Source organism: Carassius auratus, chromosome 37 (genome assembly GCF_003368295.1).
Source record: "Carassius auratus strain Wakin chromosome 37, ASM336829v1, whole genome shotgun sequence".
In the NCBI taxonomy this organism is placed as follows: Eukaryota; Metazoa; Chordata; class Actinopteri; order Cypriniformes; family Cyprinidae; genus Carassius; species Carassius auratus.
Window position 1 is genome coordinate 3,484,652 of NC_039279.1, and position 13,650 is coordinate 3,498,301.

At 35.5% G+C, this 13,650-nt stretch overlaps 1 protein-coding gene across 4 annotated transcripts in view; it reads left to right on the forward strand.

Annotated features, from left to right (window-relative positions):
- Positions 1-13,650, forward strand: part of LOC113055913 (cadherin-18) — a 130,929-nt gene that overhangs the window by 76,406 nt on the left and 40,873 nt on the right. For 3 of the 4 annotated variants that reach the window (XM_026222295.1, XM_026222294.1, XM_026222296.1), the window contains 2 exons: positions 2,639-2,933; positions 10,280-10,399. In XM_026222295.1, coding sequence (XP_026078080.1) covers positions 2,639-2,933; positions 10,280-10,399 — 415 coding nt within the window. The remainder of the gene's footprint in view (positions 1-2,638; positions 2,934-10,279; positions 10,400-13,650) is intronic. The other variant, XM_026222297.1, reaches the window with a different exon arrangement.

The following is a 13,650-nucleotide window of genomic DNA, read 5'->3' on the forward strand; positions in this document are numbered from 1 at the left end:
CATGTCACACACCCCTACCCTCGGAAGAAAAATTGTGGACTGGGGGCTAGGCCGGACCGCAAAAGTTTATTGTTTTTTGAGAAGATAATGTCAAATAATTGGTGCAGATTCTCTGTGGCTGCAACTGATTTTGTTTATGGGCTTCTACCATAAAGTCTCATTAGCTTGTCTTCTGAATGGAGAGGTTCAAACCCGAGTATGAGCTCTGACCGTTCAGCTAATTACTGACTGCTCACCTAAGTTCTCTGTTTACTTACAGAAACGGACAGTTCACTCCCGCCGATGACCTGACTGTGCAATCAGCCCACGCTCTCCTTTAATTATGGTTTAATTTCAACATCACTGTTTGTATAACCAGCCACAGTTTTAACAATTCTTGGCCTCAAACAGTCAAATAACCCAGGGAATGAGTTTCACCCCTTCATTCGATGGTGTGATTGAAGTGTCTAATGTCTTTTGTGCCATTTTTCTCTGGTAATATCCAGTGACTGGGCTGCCAAGACAATACTGCAGTCCTTGTAATACACTTTTGTCAAATTATAACTTCATTATTGATGTCTGGGATCTTATTTGCACTTGCTAATGCATTTAAAGTGTTTCATTTGTGTTGTGTTAGCTACTCGTAGTTTTAGAAAATGTATTGAATGATCATTAGGCCAGCTGAGATGTGACTCAAAATGCCACATATAATATTAAGATTAAATGAATGAATGGTCTCTTTTATTCAAGCTGCATCTATCTATCTATCTATCTATCTATCTATCTATCTATCTATCTATCTAAGCATCTCAACTTTTCAATAATTGATACATTAATAAAATTTTCTTGAGCATCAAATAATCATATTAAAATGATTTCTGAAGGATCGTGTGACAGTGAAGACCACAGTAATGATGATGAAAATTCCTATTGAAATCAGTATATTCATTGGAATTGTACTCAATTAATCAGATCATGAAAAATGAATGTTTCATACCAGAATTAATCCAGACCTGAATGCAAGTTTGCTATAACATTGCCAAAAACCCATTCGGTTACTAGTGAACATAAAACAATAATTTGCACAGTAAGACCGGTGATGTTTATTAGGCAAGTAAATAGGTTTGATGTTGATTTCTTGTGCTTGGATGGCTCAAGGTATAAGCTTTTGTTTGCTTTAGTCTGTGCTTGAGTCATTAAACTGTGTTTGAGTGGATCACAATCTGACACTTATTGGATAGTGACAATAAAACACTCAGGAGAACCGGAGCTTGCAGCGCTTTGAGTGTTCTATCAATGTTTTGCCTTATCACAAAACCAATGAGCCTTGAGACACCATGCATTGAGCAGACTACTTGTGTGCAGAGCTCAGACAGTAGGTATCCCATGGGTTCACATTACGCCTTCCTGAAACATTAACCGGTCTTGTCAGTTCTTGTTTTTGTGGGAATATTAGTATTGTTATTAAGGGCTTTATTAATTATTATGTGGTGCATCTAGAGGGCATGCAGTGTAGTCATACATTCAAACCAACATGTGCTAGTTTATTTTCATGTCTGATCACTCATTCAGGTCCCAAAGAGAGGTAACTCAAAGCAAATACGTAAAGAAGTCTTGAAAGAGCGATGGCATTTAGATTTGTGAATCTTATGTATTCAAGTCACACTTCACCACCAAATCAGAATAAAAAATTATATTTGTGCATGAAGAAAATTAAGCCTTTTTAATAAAGTAATTGATATTTGGCATTGTGACAGTTAAGCACATTTTTGCCCAAATATCATGACCTGCAATGCAACCAATCAATAAAAATATGATATAAATTTAAATAAAAAAGTGTAATGAAAAAAAAAAAAAAAAAAACGATTTATTGTTACAATTATAAAGCATTCATATATTATGGTAATTTTTTACCTTACATTTGTTCATTTAATGCTCAATGTAACCTCCAGATAAATTAGGTTAATGAAAATTTAGTGTATAAATGTGCATATACAAGTTTTATTGAAATTTGCTCAAGTGCAGTCTGCGGGAACCATTATTATTTTAGAAATGTTTTGTATTTGTCATTAAGATTTTTGAGAGGACAGTCATTGGCTAGAGAGCTGTGTAATCCCCTTTTCATCAGTTAAGCAGGTTTTTTGGCTTGCCTCTTCCCTCTCTCTTTCTGTGGACATTGTAGTAGTGTAAGATCTCATGTCAACACTGAATGATCTAAGATTGCATATCTCAGAGGATGATCCTACAGTCAAAAATCCTCCAGGCAAATACATAATTCAGTACAACATACAACAGTGCACAGCATCCTCCTTTTCTATATAAAAATCACTTTAACGGTGATGTTTATAATGTTTTAATGTTAAATCCTTTCTCCTGTTTCAGTTTAATGTGCAGAAACAGTTCTAAGTATAATATATTTGTAGGTTGACTTCCTGAAGAGTAAGTATTTGCCTAGCAACCACAGAGAGCACACTAGCAACCATTTTGAATGTAATGAATGTGGTCCACTCATTTTTGCAAATCAGGTACATAAAAGGTTCCTAGCTTAAGGGTTTGTTGAAAGATTATGTGCTTAATGAGCCCCGGTTATTGAATATATTGTAATATAATGATTCATATCAGTAGTCACACACCAATGTTTCCTTGTCTCTCATTTCAGCTACATTCTAATTCAGACAAAGGCGACGGTTCAGTCAGGTACATCCTTAGTGGTGAAGGAGCAGGGAGTATCTTCATCATCAACGAGGTAACGGGAGACATCCACGCCACCAAAAGTCTGGACCGGGAAAAGAAATCACATTATGTTCTTCACGCACAGGCCATCGACCTCAACACCAACAAACCCCTGGAGCCAGAGTCAGAGTTCATTATAAAAGTTCAGGATATTAACGACAATGCCCCCAAATTCCTTGATGGACCCTTCGTCACATCTGTGCCTGAGATGTCGGAAGTTGGTGAGAATTCTTGTTTTCTTGTGATCTTTTTTGTCCACACTTTGTCTGTTAAAAAATGGTGTTTGTGCAAATTAAAAGAAATAAATAAATATAAGCTGTCAAAAAACTATTCTAACTAGAGGCTTGTACTGGCTCAAACCCATAAGCTGTCACTCTCTTAGATCCATCACTTTGTGAAAATATATACAGAGAGAAAGACAGAGAGAGAGAGAGAGAGAGATTCCCTTGCAGCAGGGTTTTCCCAGGGTTTGCACCCCTAGGGGGTTGTGATGGGACTGCAGGGGGTTTATGAGATTGTGATAGAAATACTAATGTGGAATAAGTTAATGCATTATATTAACTTATGATCTCAATTAAATTTGTTGAATGCTGTTAAAATTAACACATTTTAGATTTGTATTTAACACTTGTTTGTATCGTGTTGCTGTTTTTGTGTTGTTGTTTTTTTCACACACACACACACACACACACACACACACACATATATATATATATATATATATAAATATATATATATATATATATATATATATATATATATAATTTTTTTTTTATATATTTTTTTTATATAAGCTCATTCATATTACATTTTTTAATATCTGAGTCAAGTTTAGTATAGTGTTTGCATTAAAATAAACTAAACTAATACTTCACCCCAAAATGAAAATTTTGTCATTAATCACTTCCGACCTCATGTTCGTTCATCTTCAGAACACAATTTAAGATATTTTGGATGAAAACCAGGAGGCTTGTGACTGTCCCATTAGTCGCTTTTTCACTGTCGGGCCAGTGCGAGCCATGGCTTAAAGCGGGCGGGGCGGGGGGCTAATAGCCTCGGACCTGTAGCACTGAGGCCAAAATAGCGCTGCGTTTCCAGTGTCGGGCCAGAAGCAAAACAAACATGATAAAAGCAGCTGTTTGTTTGCATGCTTTGTTAAATCCAAAAGCATTTATGGTTTACTATAATAAGTGATACATTGATCATAATTAATTAATTTATCAGGATTTGAAATTAGTCACACAGAAATAAAATGTTATGAACATAGTCTGCTATTCAGTCGAGTATGTTTCTTTGAAGTCACAATAGCCTATATACATCACATTTAGAAAGAATGATCATTTCTATATTTTCATAAAAGCTCCCAAACAAAAAAACATTATTATATTTTTATGACATAGACTACGCACTTCTAAACTCTCGAGACGAGTCTTAAGAAAAAGATAAAATGTGACTAAATAAATACACGATTGTGATAGAGAATAAGAAGCTGACGTCTGATTTACCATGTTTACTATGGTTATGTTAATGCCTAGCATGAACAGTCTTTTGCATCGCTTATAAATATTTCTGCCTTGTATGGTGATTATAATCCACATCGGATCAAGTTATTTTAAACACTCGCTGCTGACTAAGAGTGAATTTTTAGCTCAACTTATTTAAAAAGTTTTTAATGCTGGTGTTGAAGCAGTTAGCTTTGTGATATGATATACGCCGAATATGCTCTCTACACAGAGAAACTCTGCCTTGGTTTATAACCACTCCTCTAGCCGTCTAAGACGTCATTGCGTACATCACCCACGTTGAACTCATATTCTCATATTCTCATATTCTATGGTGATGCGGAGACACAGAGGAGACAAATTGTTGTATAAAGTCATTATTTTTGTTTTCTTCTCAAACAAAAAATATTACAGTCGCTTTATTGAATTCTGATTTAACCACTGATAGCACATGGATTATTCTGATGATGTCTTTCATACTTTTCTGGGCTTTGACAGTATCATTTACTTGGCAGTCAATGGGACAGTCACAAGCCTCTTGGTTTTCAACCAAAATATCTTAAATTGTGTTCCGAAGACGAACAAAGGTTTTATGGGTTTGGAACGACATGGGGGTAAGTGATTTAATCACACAATTTTCATTCTGGGTTGGAGTATCCCTTTAAGTGTTGAGTTTAGTTTAAGCATAACTTTTTTTTTTTTTTTTTTTCAGACAGTTTAATGAATGTAATGCAATGTTCTGATTTCATATTTCTTGCTCTCTTTTTTTTCATACACTGAGCAAGGGGGGATTTTTAAACACCAATGGAAAATAATAATTAACAGCTGAAGATTCACAGTACTTTTATACATTAGTTTATCCATGTGTTTTTATCCTCCTAGAAAAGTTGTATTTAGATCAAAAGAGGTTATGAACCAGTGCTTTAGAGGAACGTTTCTCCTGTAATATCACTTCCAACCCACACACAGTATGTCACTGCTGATTTCCAGAAAGTTCCTGTTATGTTATTGACATATCAGAAGGGAAAGATTTGATGTAATATGTACAGCATGTCGCTGCAGCACATGTTCTCACTCTCCAGATATAATTTTTGGATCTCTCTGGGAGTCTTGAAGGCTATATTCCTGGTTTGCATGTACAAATGAAATATTTCTCTTTATTCTGGCAGCGTGAAACACTTCTTGGTGGAGATGATGTCCTGTGGGTTTAGAAAGCTTTGTTTATTGTTTATAAAGGTCCCAATTGGCTGTTGCCATAGCAATGGAAGCCCATACAATGATATGTGGTATCGTAAGACTTGAGTACCAGCTGCAATCAATGTTGAAGGAGACTATTATTGCCTGGCTGCTGTCCATTACTGTTAGCGATTCATGTGCAGAGTGGGTTCAAAATCGCAATTACAGATGTCTTGGATAACACGCCGCTGTTATGTTAGTGCTGTCTACTTCACCATCATAGAATCGTTTTCTCTTGAGGTGATGCTCTGCCTTAATAGGAAACCAGTCTCATCTGATAGATTTTTCCCTCGTGTTAAAAATATAACAAAATATATAAATAGAATATGTATTTTCATATTTATATATTGTAAAGTTTGAGATCATTATGATTTTGTTAAAACCGTTCAATTGTAAAAGTCATTGCATAAATTGTAATAATAAAATTATTTTACAGTACGTGTACTAACATGTACTTATAGTGTACTTACAGTGTATTTATCTAAGAAAGTTCTGGTAATACAAGGTAACTACATGGGGTAGGGTTAGGTTTAGGGGTAGGTTCAGGGTTAGTACCTAGTTATTACATAGTTATTGTAATTACTATAATAAGTACATAGTATGTACATGAGGAACAGGACTGTAAAATAAAGTGCTACCGAAATTTTAATTATATATGTTTAACATGATCAAAAATACTGTCAAAAACAGTAACATTCTAAAATATTATTAGAAATAAAAAAATCTTGTATTACTTGTAATAATTGTATTATTGTATTGAAAATATAATTTCATTATTACTACTTTTATTTTAAGCTATCGTTCTTAAGGTATTATATATACATATCTATATGATGAAGAATAGTGTCGAAAACAGTAATATTGCCAAATATTGTAAAAATAATAAACCAGTTTTTAAACAACTTATATATACTTATATATACTATATATATATATATTGCAACTTAAAATAACTATTTAAAATAGTTAACAATCATAATGATAATCATAATTATCCCATTATTACTTATAGGACACAATTCTCACTTGTAATAATATTTCAAAATGTTATTACTATATATTCCACAGTGTTCATGTCTTGTTTTAGCTATATTTAGTCATTTTTACTGGAAAACTAGACAAAAATGCTCGTTCAGAAAATAATTTTTGTTTTGCAGTGCACACAGATTCAAGGGCACATGAACCACAGAAGGTGCACTGTTCGCTGGTAATTAGCTCCTCTCCAGACATCCACTGTGGGGTTTTATTTCTGTATGTTTGGTTTGGTAAACATGTTTATTTCGATTGTATCTAAGCAAACAAAACATTCACACTGGGAATTAGCACTTAATGTGTTTCCATAGGGATATAAACTTACCGTGCAACCAGTCTCATAATCATTTCATTTGGAAGGCTATCCAGATAACCCAGAGTTGGTCTGGCATCACAGTATCACCTCAGTCGGGGGAACACATGCTCAGTCGATTAGTATTGATGGGATACAAGGAGGAGAGATGCTGTGGTAACAAGGATCGACAGAAAAAGTTGCAAATGAATAATTAGTCTTGTTTCCTCTTATTCTGGGGTTGAGCGTTTGGAGGAGTGCATCTGTGAGCAGACTGAGTCCGTCTGGACGCTCACACTTAAGCCCCCACGCAGCTCTAGACCACCGCTGTCAATATTCCCTGTGTGTTTGAGTGCTCTGGATCTAATTGTGTGTTGATGGTTTGTCTCAGCCTCAGTCTGAATTGATTGACTGGATACGAGCCAGACCTTTAGCTCTGAGTGACTGATAACAAGAGCTGTGAAAGAACAACTACTGCAAACAACCTTCCCTGTCTTTCTGTCCATCCATCCATTCACTATATATATATATATATATATATATATATATATATATATATATATATATATTTATTTATTTTTTTTTTTTTTTGCTGTATGTCGTAGTGATGGGTCATTCTTAAACGATTCGTTCATTTTAAACAAATATAATGTCAGTCAGAATGAACGAGTTGTCTCGGAGAGTGTTTTTTTTCAGTCATATGTAACATGTGCAACATCCTATGGGTTCTGTACTGAAATTAGTTCACCCCTTTTGAGTCTTCAGGTTTTTTGAGTCATTAATTTTTTGAGACTTCAAACCCAAAGACTCAAAAGGTGATCTAATCAATTCTCTTTCCAGCTCAGACTGCATAGGTTAAAGCTTATGGGTCTATCACATGATGAAGGTATCGCATGATGAAGGAATGACACAAAAAGAAGACTTGTCAGATAAGAGGTGAGCTGAGCTAATCATAGGCTAAAGAACCAGATAAATAATGAATGAATCTTTACAGTTCTTATAACATTATAGTTTTGGATTGTTTCTAGTTTGATCAACGTTTGCAAGTACTAGATGTGTAAGGAAAGCAACACATAACATTTGAATTACATTTTGGTTAAATTAACGAAATGACTCGAAAAAAGATTTGTTCATTTTGCCGAACGAGACTCCAAGGACAGAGTCAGTAAAATTATCCAAACTTCCCATCACTAGTATGTAGGATTGACACCGAGTGGTTGAACTATTGCAGTCCAAATTCAAAATATTGGAGAGGTTTTTTTTTTTTTTTTTTTTCACCAGCCCCTCCTCCTCCTCCTCAGACTTGACTCACACGCAGGTTGCCAGATTGAGTACACCAACAAGAACGAGCACACTTGAGGATGAATGAAATGAAATATGCTGTGCAACCCAGGGAGCCGAAATACAGTTGGATAAACTGGCAGTGGATGGGTTTCACAAACCAGAACAGACAGCGACATTCTGGCCTGGAACACACATTTTCAAAGGAGAATAACTGACTGTAGCATTGTTTTCCAAAAAAAGCACGTTAACTTGGGATGTTTCTTAAATATCTGCAAAAATATCATGGTATTTGTATGCTTTAGTGCAGTCAAAAACTTACACACAGCACCTTGTTTTCAGAAATTTTATATGGAATATCAGTGTATTTTATAATTATAATTATAATTATTATTATTATCATTATTAACTTTTAAAGGTCAACTAGTGAATAAATTCACCAATGCAGTAAGGCAAAATACACTTTAACTGGAAAGCAAATCAAGTAGAAACAAAACTAAATGTTCACCAAAATCCAGCATAAGCCAGCCTGGAAATTCATGCTGGTGTAAGCTTGTCTTTTTCAGTAGGGTTTTCTAATAAAGTGGCAGCTGAGTGTTTACAACCATGTTAAACAGCAGAAGATGGACTTCTAAATATTACCCAGCTTTCTGCTTACAAATACTTGTGTTGCAATGTTACTGTAATTTTAATCATTTATTTTATTATGGGTATGATTTTGATTAGGAGTTTGTAAAACTCAATATGTTTATTAGTTGTGCATGAACATTACTCCCTCACACACACACACACACACACACACACACACACACGGTTCATCTGCTGGTCCTGGGAGAACCTCTTTTCAGAAAGTTTTAGACAAGCTGTTTCAGCAACTTTCCAGCTGCTGCTATAGTCTGACAGAAATGTTTTCAGTAATGCTGAGAGCTGGATAAAGTACAGAGAGGGATGAGATAACTCATTTTAACCCACGGAAGCTTCAGGATTAGAACCAAAATTACGCTTATCTGAAGCTGTAACAGTAATTGCGGCTATCAGGTCTTTATGCTGTTGAACTATGCAGAAAGCAGTGAGTGTTGTCTCTCCCATTCTGCATTACTCTGAGTGATGACCGTAATTGAAAAGCTTTTGAAAGTCTTTGTGGGAGAACACAGCTTTTCGACTTTACTCTAGCTGGGTCTCACCACAAGAACACTGCAGAAAATCATGTAATTAATAAGTTTTCTCTCTCTCTCTCTCTCTCTCTCTCTCTCTCTCTCTCTCTCTCTCTCTCTCTCTCTCTCTCATCATTGGGGTAATAAAATTGAATAATGCATTAACAATATAAACAATTAACTTTTTTTTTTTTTTTTTTATGTTGTCCTGCCTGACGTTTTCAGTAAGATACATAAACACAGAACAGAAAACTTCTATACTAGAAAAATAATAATAATAATCCTTGAAAAAAAAAAAAAAAAATGATTTTCTTTTTCTCTTTTTCAGTAGAGAGAGACAATTTACCACAGCAAGGGAGACTTTGAAAATTCAAGATTTTGCCTCCATAATCCTATTTTACGCCTCAGCTCTCAAAACTTCATTAAATGTTTTGTGGTGTTTGCAGTTAGTCAGCATCAGACAATGCAGATGGATAGACTGAACCCGGTGAGCTGTAATGAAAATGAGAAAGAACTAGTGCAGAGAGTACAAGTGCAGATGAGAAATGTGACCGGAGCCAGCGTGAGGAATGAGACATCTACTGTCACCTAAAAAAATTCTGATTGCTAGAAAGACGGACTGTAAGTGAATGGCTGAAATGAACAAAGACAGAGCAGGGAATGAGAGGGCTTAAAGGACACAGAGAGAGAGAGATTACAAATCACACAACTGCATTTCCTGCCTGTCTTTATTCTTTGTTGATTTATTTTGGGCAGAAACAGTAGAGAAACTCTCCTGGCTCATTGAGGGACTTGTTTTAGGTATCCATGAAGATGATGCGATGGTTTTTGGTGAATTGTTCTGTACAGTCCACTTGTGTTGAATTTAGTTTATGTATTTTTCCCCCCACACACAAACACATTAAAGGAATAATTCACATAAAATTGTGTATTTTCAGAAAATGTACCTCAAGAAGAATACATTTTACAGAATTATTTTATTTTTCAGGTGAATTCTTCCTTTGGGTACATACATACCACCCTTCAAACAACAGCACCAATAGTTTATTCTCTCTCTTTCTCTCTTGCAGGTACATCAGTTTTTCAAGTCACAGCGACAGACGCAGACGACCCTACATATGGAAACAGTGCACGGGTGGTGTACAGCGTTCTGCATGGACAGCCGTACTTCTCCGTTGACCCCAAATCTGGTAAATTCATGACATCTTTTCTTTGTGTGTCTGTGAAGGTGAATCAATAGTGCTTTTATGGCTTGCAGGTTTAAAAATTCTGCTGCATTTTGTCAAGTAGATGTACAATTAAAAACTATTCTCAGGATATTTGCCCTAGCTTGTCATGAGAGTTGTTCATATTAGACTGTGAAGTTTGTTTCTCAGAAAACAGCTGTGAGCAATACAATACACCACCAGCACCCTTCACTGTTCAGAAATAAAGCTTGACATGTGTGCTGTATTGTTTGGATCTCAGCTCTATAATGGAGAGCGTCCCTGGAGAATGAGGTGGAGAGAACATTGTGTAAAGGCTTTCAGGGATAAAGACAGATGTTAAGAGAAAGAACGAGATTCAGAGTGCTTTGAGATGGATTTGGTGTTTATTAGAGGTGGACATTGTTTGAGGATTTTTACAAGGAACCATTAAATGTTAATGGAGACACAGTTTGTTTTGTGTCAAGAAGTGAAAGTTAAGATAGCGAGAAGGACAAAGGAAATACAGAAAGGGGAAGGAGAGAAGGATGGAAGGAACCATATAGGAAGGACAGATAAATATGGACAGAAAGAAGAAAGGGCGAAGGGAATTGACAAAAAGAAAAGACATAATATAAGGAATTAAATATAAAAGAAAATAGGAATGAAGTAAACATAAGCAAAGCAAGGACAGAAAGATAAAGAGATAAAGAAAGGAATGAAAAAGGGGAAAGAATGACAAAGAAAAAGTACAAAAGGAAAGATATAAAGAAGGAAGAAAAAGACAAAGGAAATATGTAAGGAGGAAAAGAAAGAATGAATCATGGAGAAATGTAGGAAGGACAGATAAGTATGGACAGAAAGGGGTGAGGGAGAAAAGAAGGATAGAAATAAATATATTAAGGAATGACTGAGAAAGACAGAAAATAAGAAATAAAAGGAAAAAAGAAATGGAAATAAGAAGGAAGAAAAAGCTAAGAAAACATGGAATAGAAGTGGAAGAAAGGAAAGAAATATAGTAATATAGTAGAGAAGGAATAAAAAAAAGCAGGAAGGATAAAAAAGGGTTAGGGAAAATAGTAAGGAAGAAAGCATTAAACTAAGGGAAAATTAACAAAGAAAGTATAAAAAGAAAAAAAAAGAAAAGGAAAGACAAATAAAAATGGTGAAAGGTAACAAATGAACAAACAAACAAAGGAATTAAGGAGAACAATAAGAATGCATCTAAATTAAAATGTAGTGATAAGGCAAGAACTGGAAAAAAGGGAAGATGATTAATAATGGAAATAAATGTATAAAGATTAGGGAAGGGGGAAAGACAAAATGAAGTAAATGTAGAAAAAAAGAGAGAGAAACCAACCACTTCCCAATAGATAAAATTATGTCCTGTTCTGTGTTAAAGTAATAGTCTCTAACTTGGATATGTCAGCATAAGGAGGTAAAATGGTTTGCAAACACTATCTTAAAAAAAAAAAAAACAAAGGTGTTGATGCTGTCCATGGTGCTGAAATGTTCATGTCTCCTTTATCGTTATAGCAGGTGCTGTCCATGGTACTGAAACATCCCACACTTTACTTCTTTACCTCTCTCTCATATACACGCACATACAATGCATCTCGACCATAGACTGTAAAAAAATATGGACGTAGTGTCCGTGACGTCACCCATAGACTCCTCAATAGCGGTTTTGAAGCCTAAAGTGTGCAGAGCGGGCCGTCGCCATCTTGGAAGCGCGTCACCGCGTGACTCTCCCGGATAATCGAAAATGGGCAAAAAGGCGGGAGCTGATTGCTGAAGCCACGCCCACCTAGCACGACTGTATTGTCAGCAGCGGCAATTCACCTGTCACTCAAGTGGTCAAGCCCTTAATTATGCAGAACTTTAAGGCTTAATATAATTTAAACAGATGAGTTATAAAAAAAATTGCCGCTCGATCTCGACATAGTCATGACCACAACATAATGATTATTTTGAGAAATACTGCTAGAAAAGCATAAAAAAAGTTAGGTAATCTCTAGATACCTCAGAGACTTAGCACAGGATATCGCAAATCTCATCCATCAGCACTGACAGACTAGTACTTTGATAATGCAGTCCACTAGGTTTGTAAACATTTGGCCTGTAGTAAAGACTAATGCAGCATTTTGTGGAGAAACTGTAAGGGATTTTGTTTTGCACATTTTACAAGAGCATGCAGGCATATCGATGACTTTGGTGAGAGTTTTTAGTGATAAAAAGCTTAATGGAATTGTGGTGAGAGACAGTTTTGCCAGACTGATTTATTTTAGATGGTGTACAAGGACCTAATGCATTCATACAGGAGACATGAGAACCGTTTGAGGGGATTGTGTGAGGAAGAGCAAAAGACCAGAAATATTAGCCTTTCTTTACTGTATTGTCTGTTAGTGATACTTCAATTTCTATCTCTCACAAAATACCTTTTGGAACATTTAACACTATAGACACAAACATCCCATTTGGAGATGTGTAAAATAAATATATGAGATGTCTTTTTATGATTAATCTGAACATTTTAGAAACTAAAAAAAATAATAAAGGGAAAAAGAAAATAATAGTAATAATATTGTTTGTACGTGTTTGTGTAATATGTAAGGAATAATTGACGATGCCGTTGAATTATTAGAAAAATAATGCGCACCCGAGGTGGTGGTGCGGTCACGATGCAAAGCTCTCTCAGTGCAGGCGGAATCTGAGTAAACTTCTTAAAGTATTTCAAACCAGAAAAGCATTTGCTAATGACAACTCTAATAACTCTCAATGCCACACATTTGATCAAATGGAGTTATTGTTCAACTGTCACTGCAGGAAATGATGCCTGTCACTGACGTCTGATTTACTGTCTCTGACAGCTCTGAAATGTCTAAGCATGCACGGCACAAAGATAAGAGAATAGATGTATTAGATTGGGAAAGCATTTTGCTTCTGACATGTAGGTCAAGTGTTTGTTTCAGTGCTGCTTGCTGATGCCCTGACCCATTGATCTGGGTGTAGATTCTAACATGTATTTAAAGAAGGTAAAGCCAATTTTATGCATGATGCCCAAGGTCATGTTAGCAAGACTTTTCAGAGATCTTTCTTTTGTATATCACTCCCTAATCTGCATCTTGTTAATACTTTCTGACAGACAGTGGAGGAAGGCTGCTTTTAATATAGATTTTTCCTTGATGTTTTCTCTTGTCCACAGCTGTGTCAGGTGTTTTTTTTTTTTTTTTTTTTTTTTTCACGGTTTCGTTTAA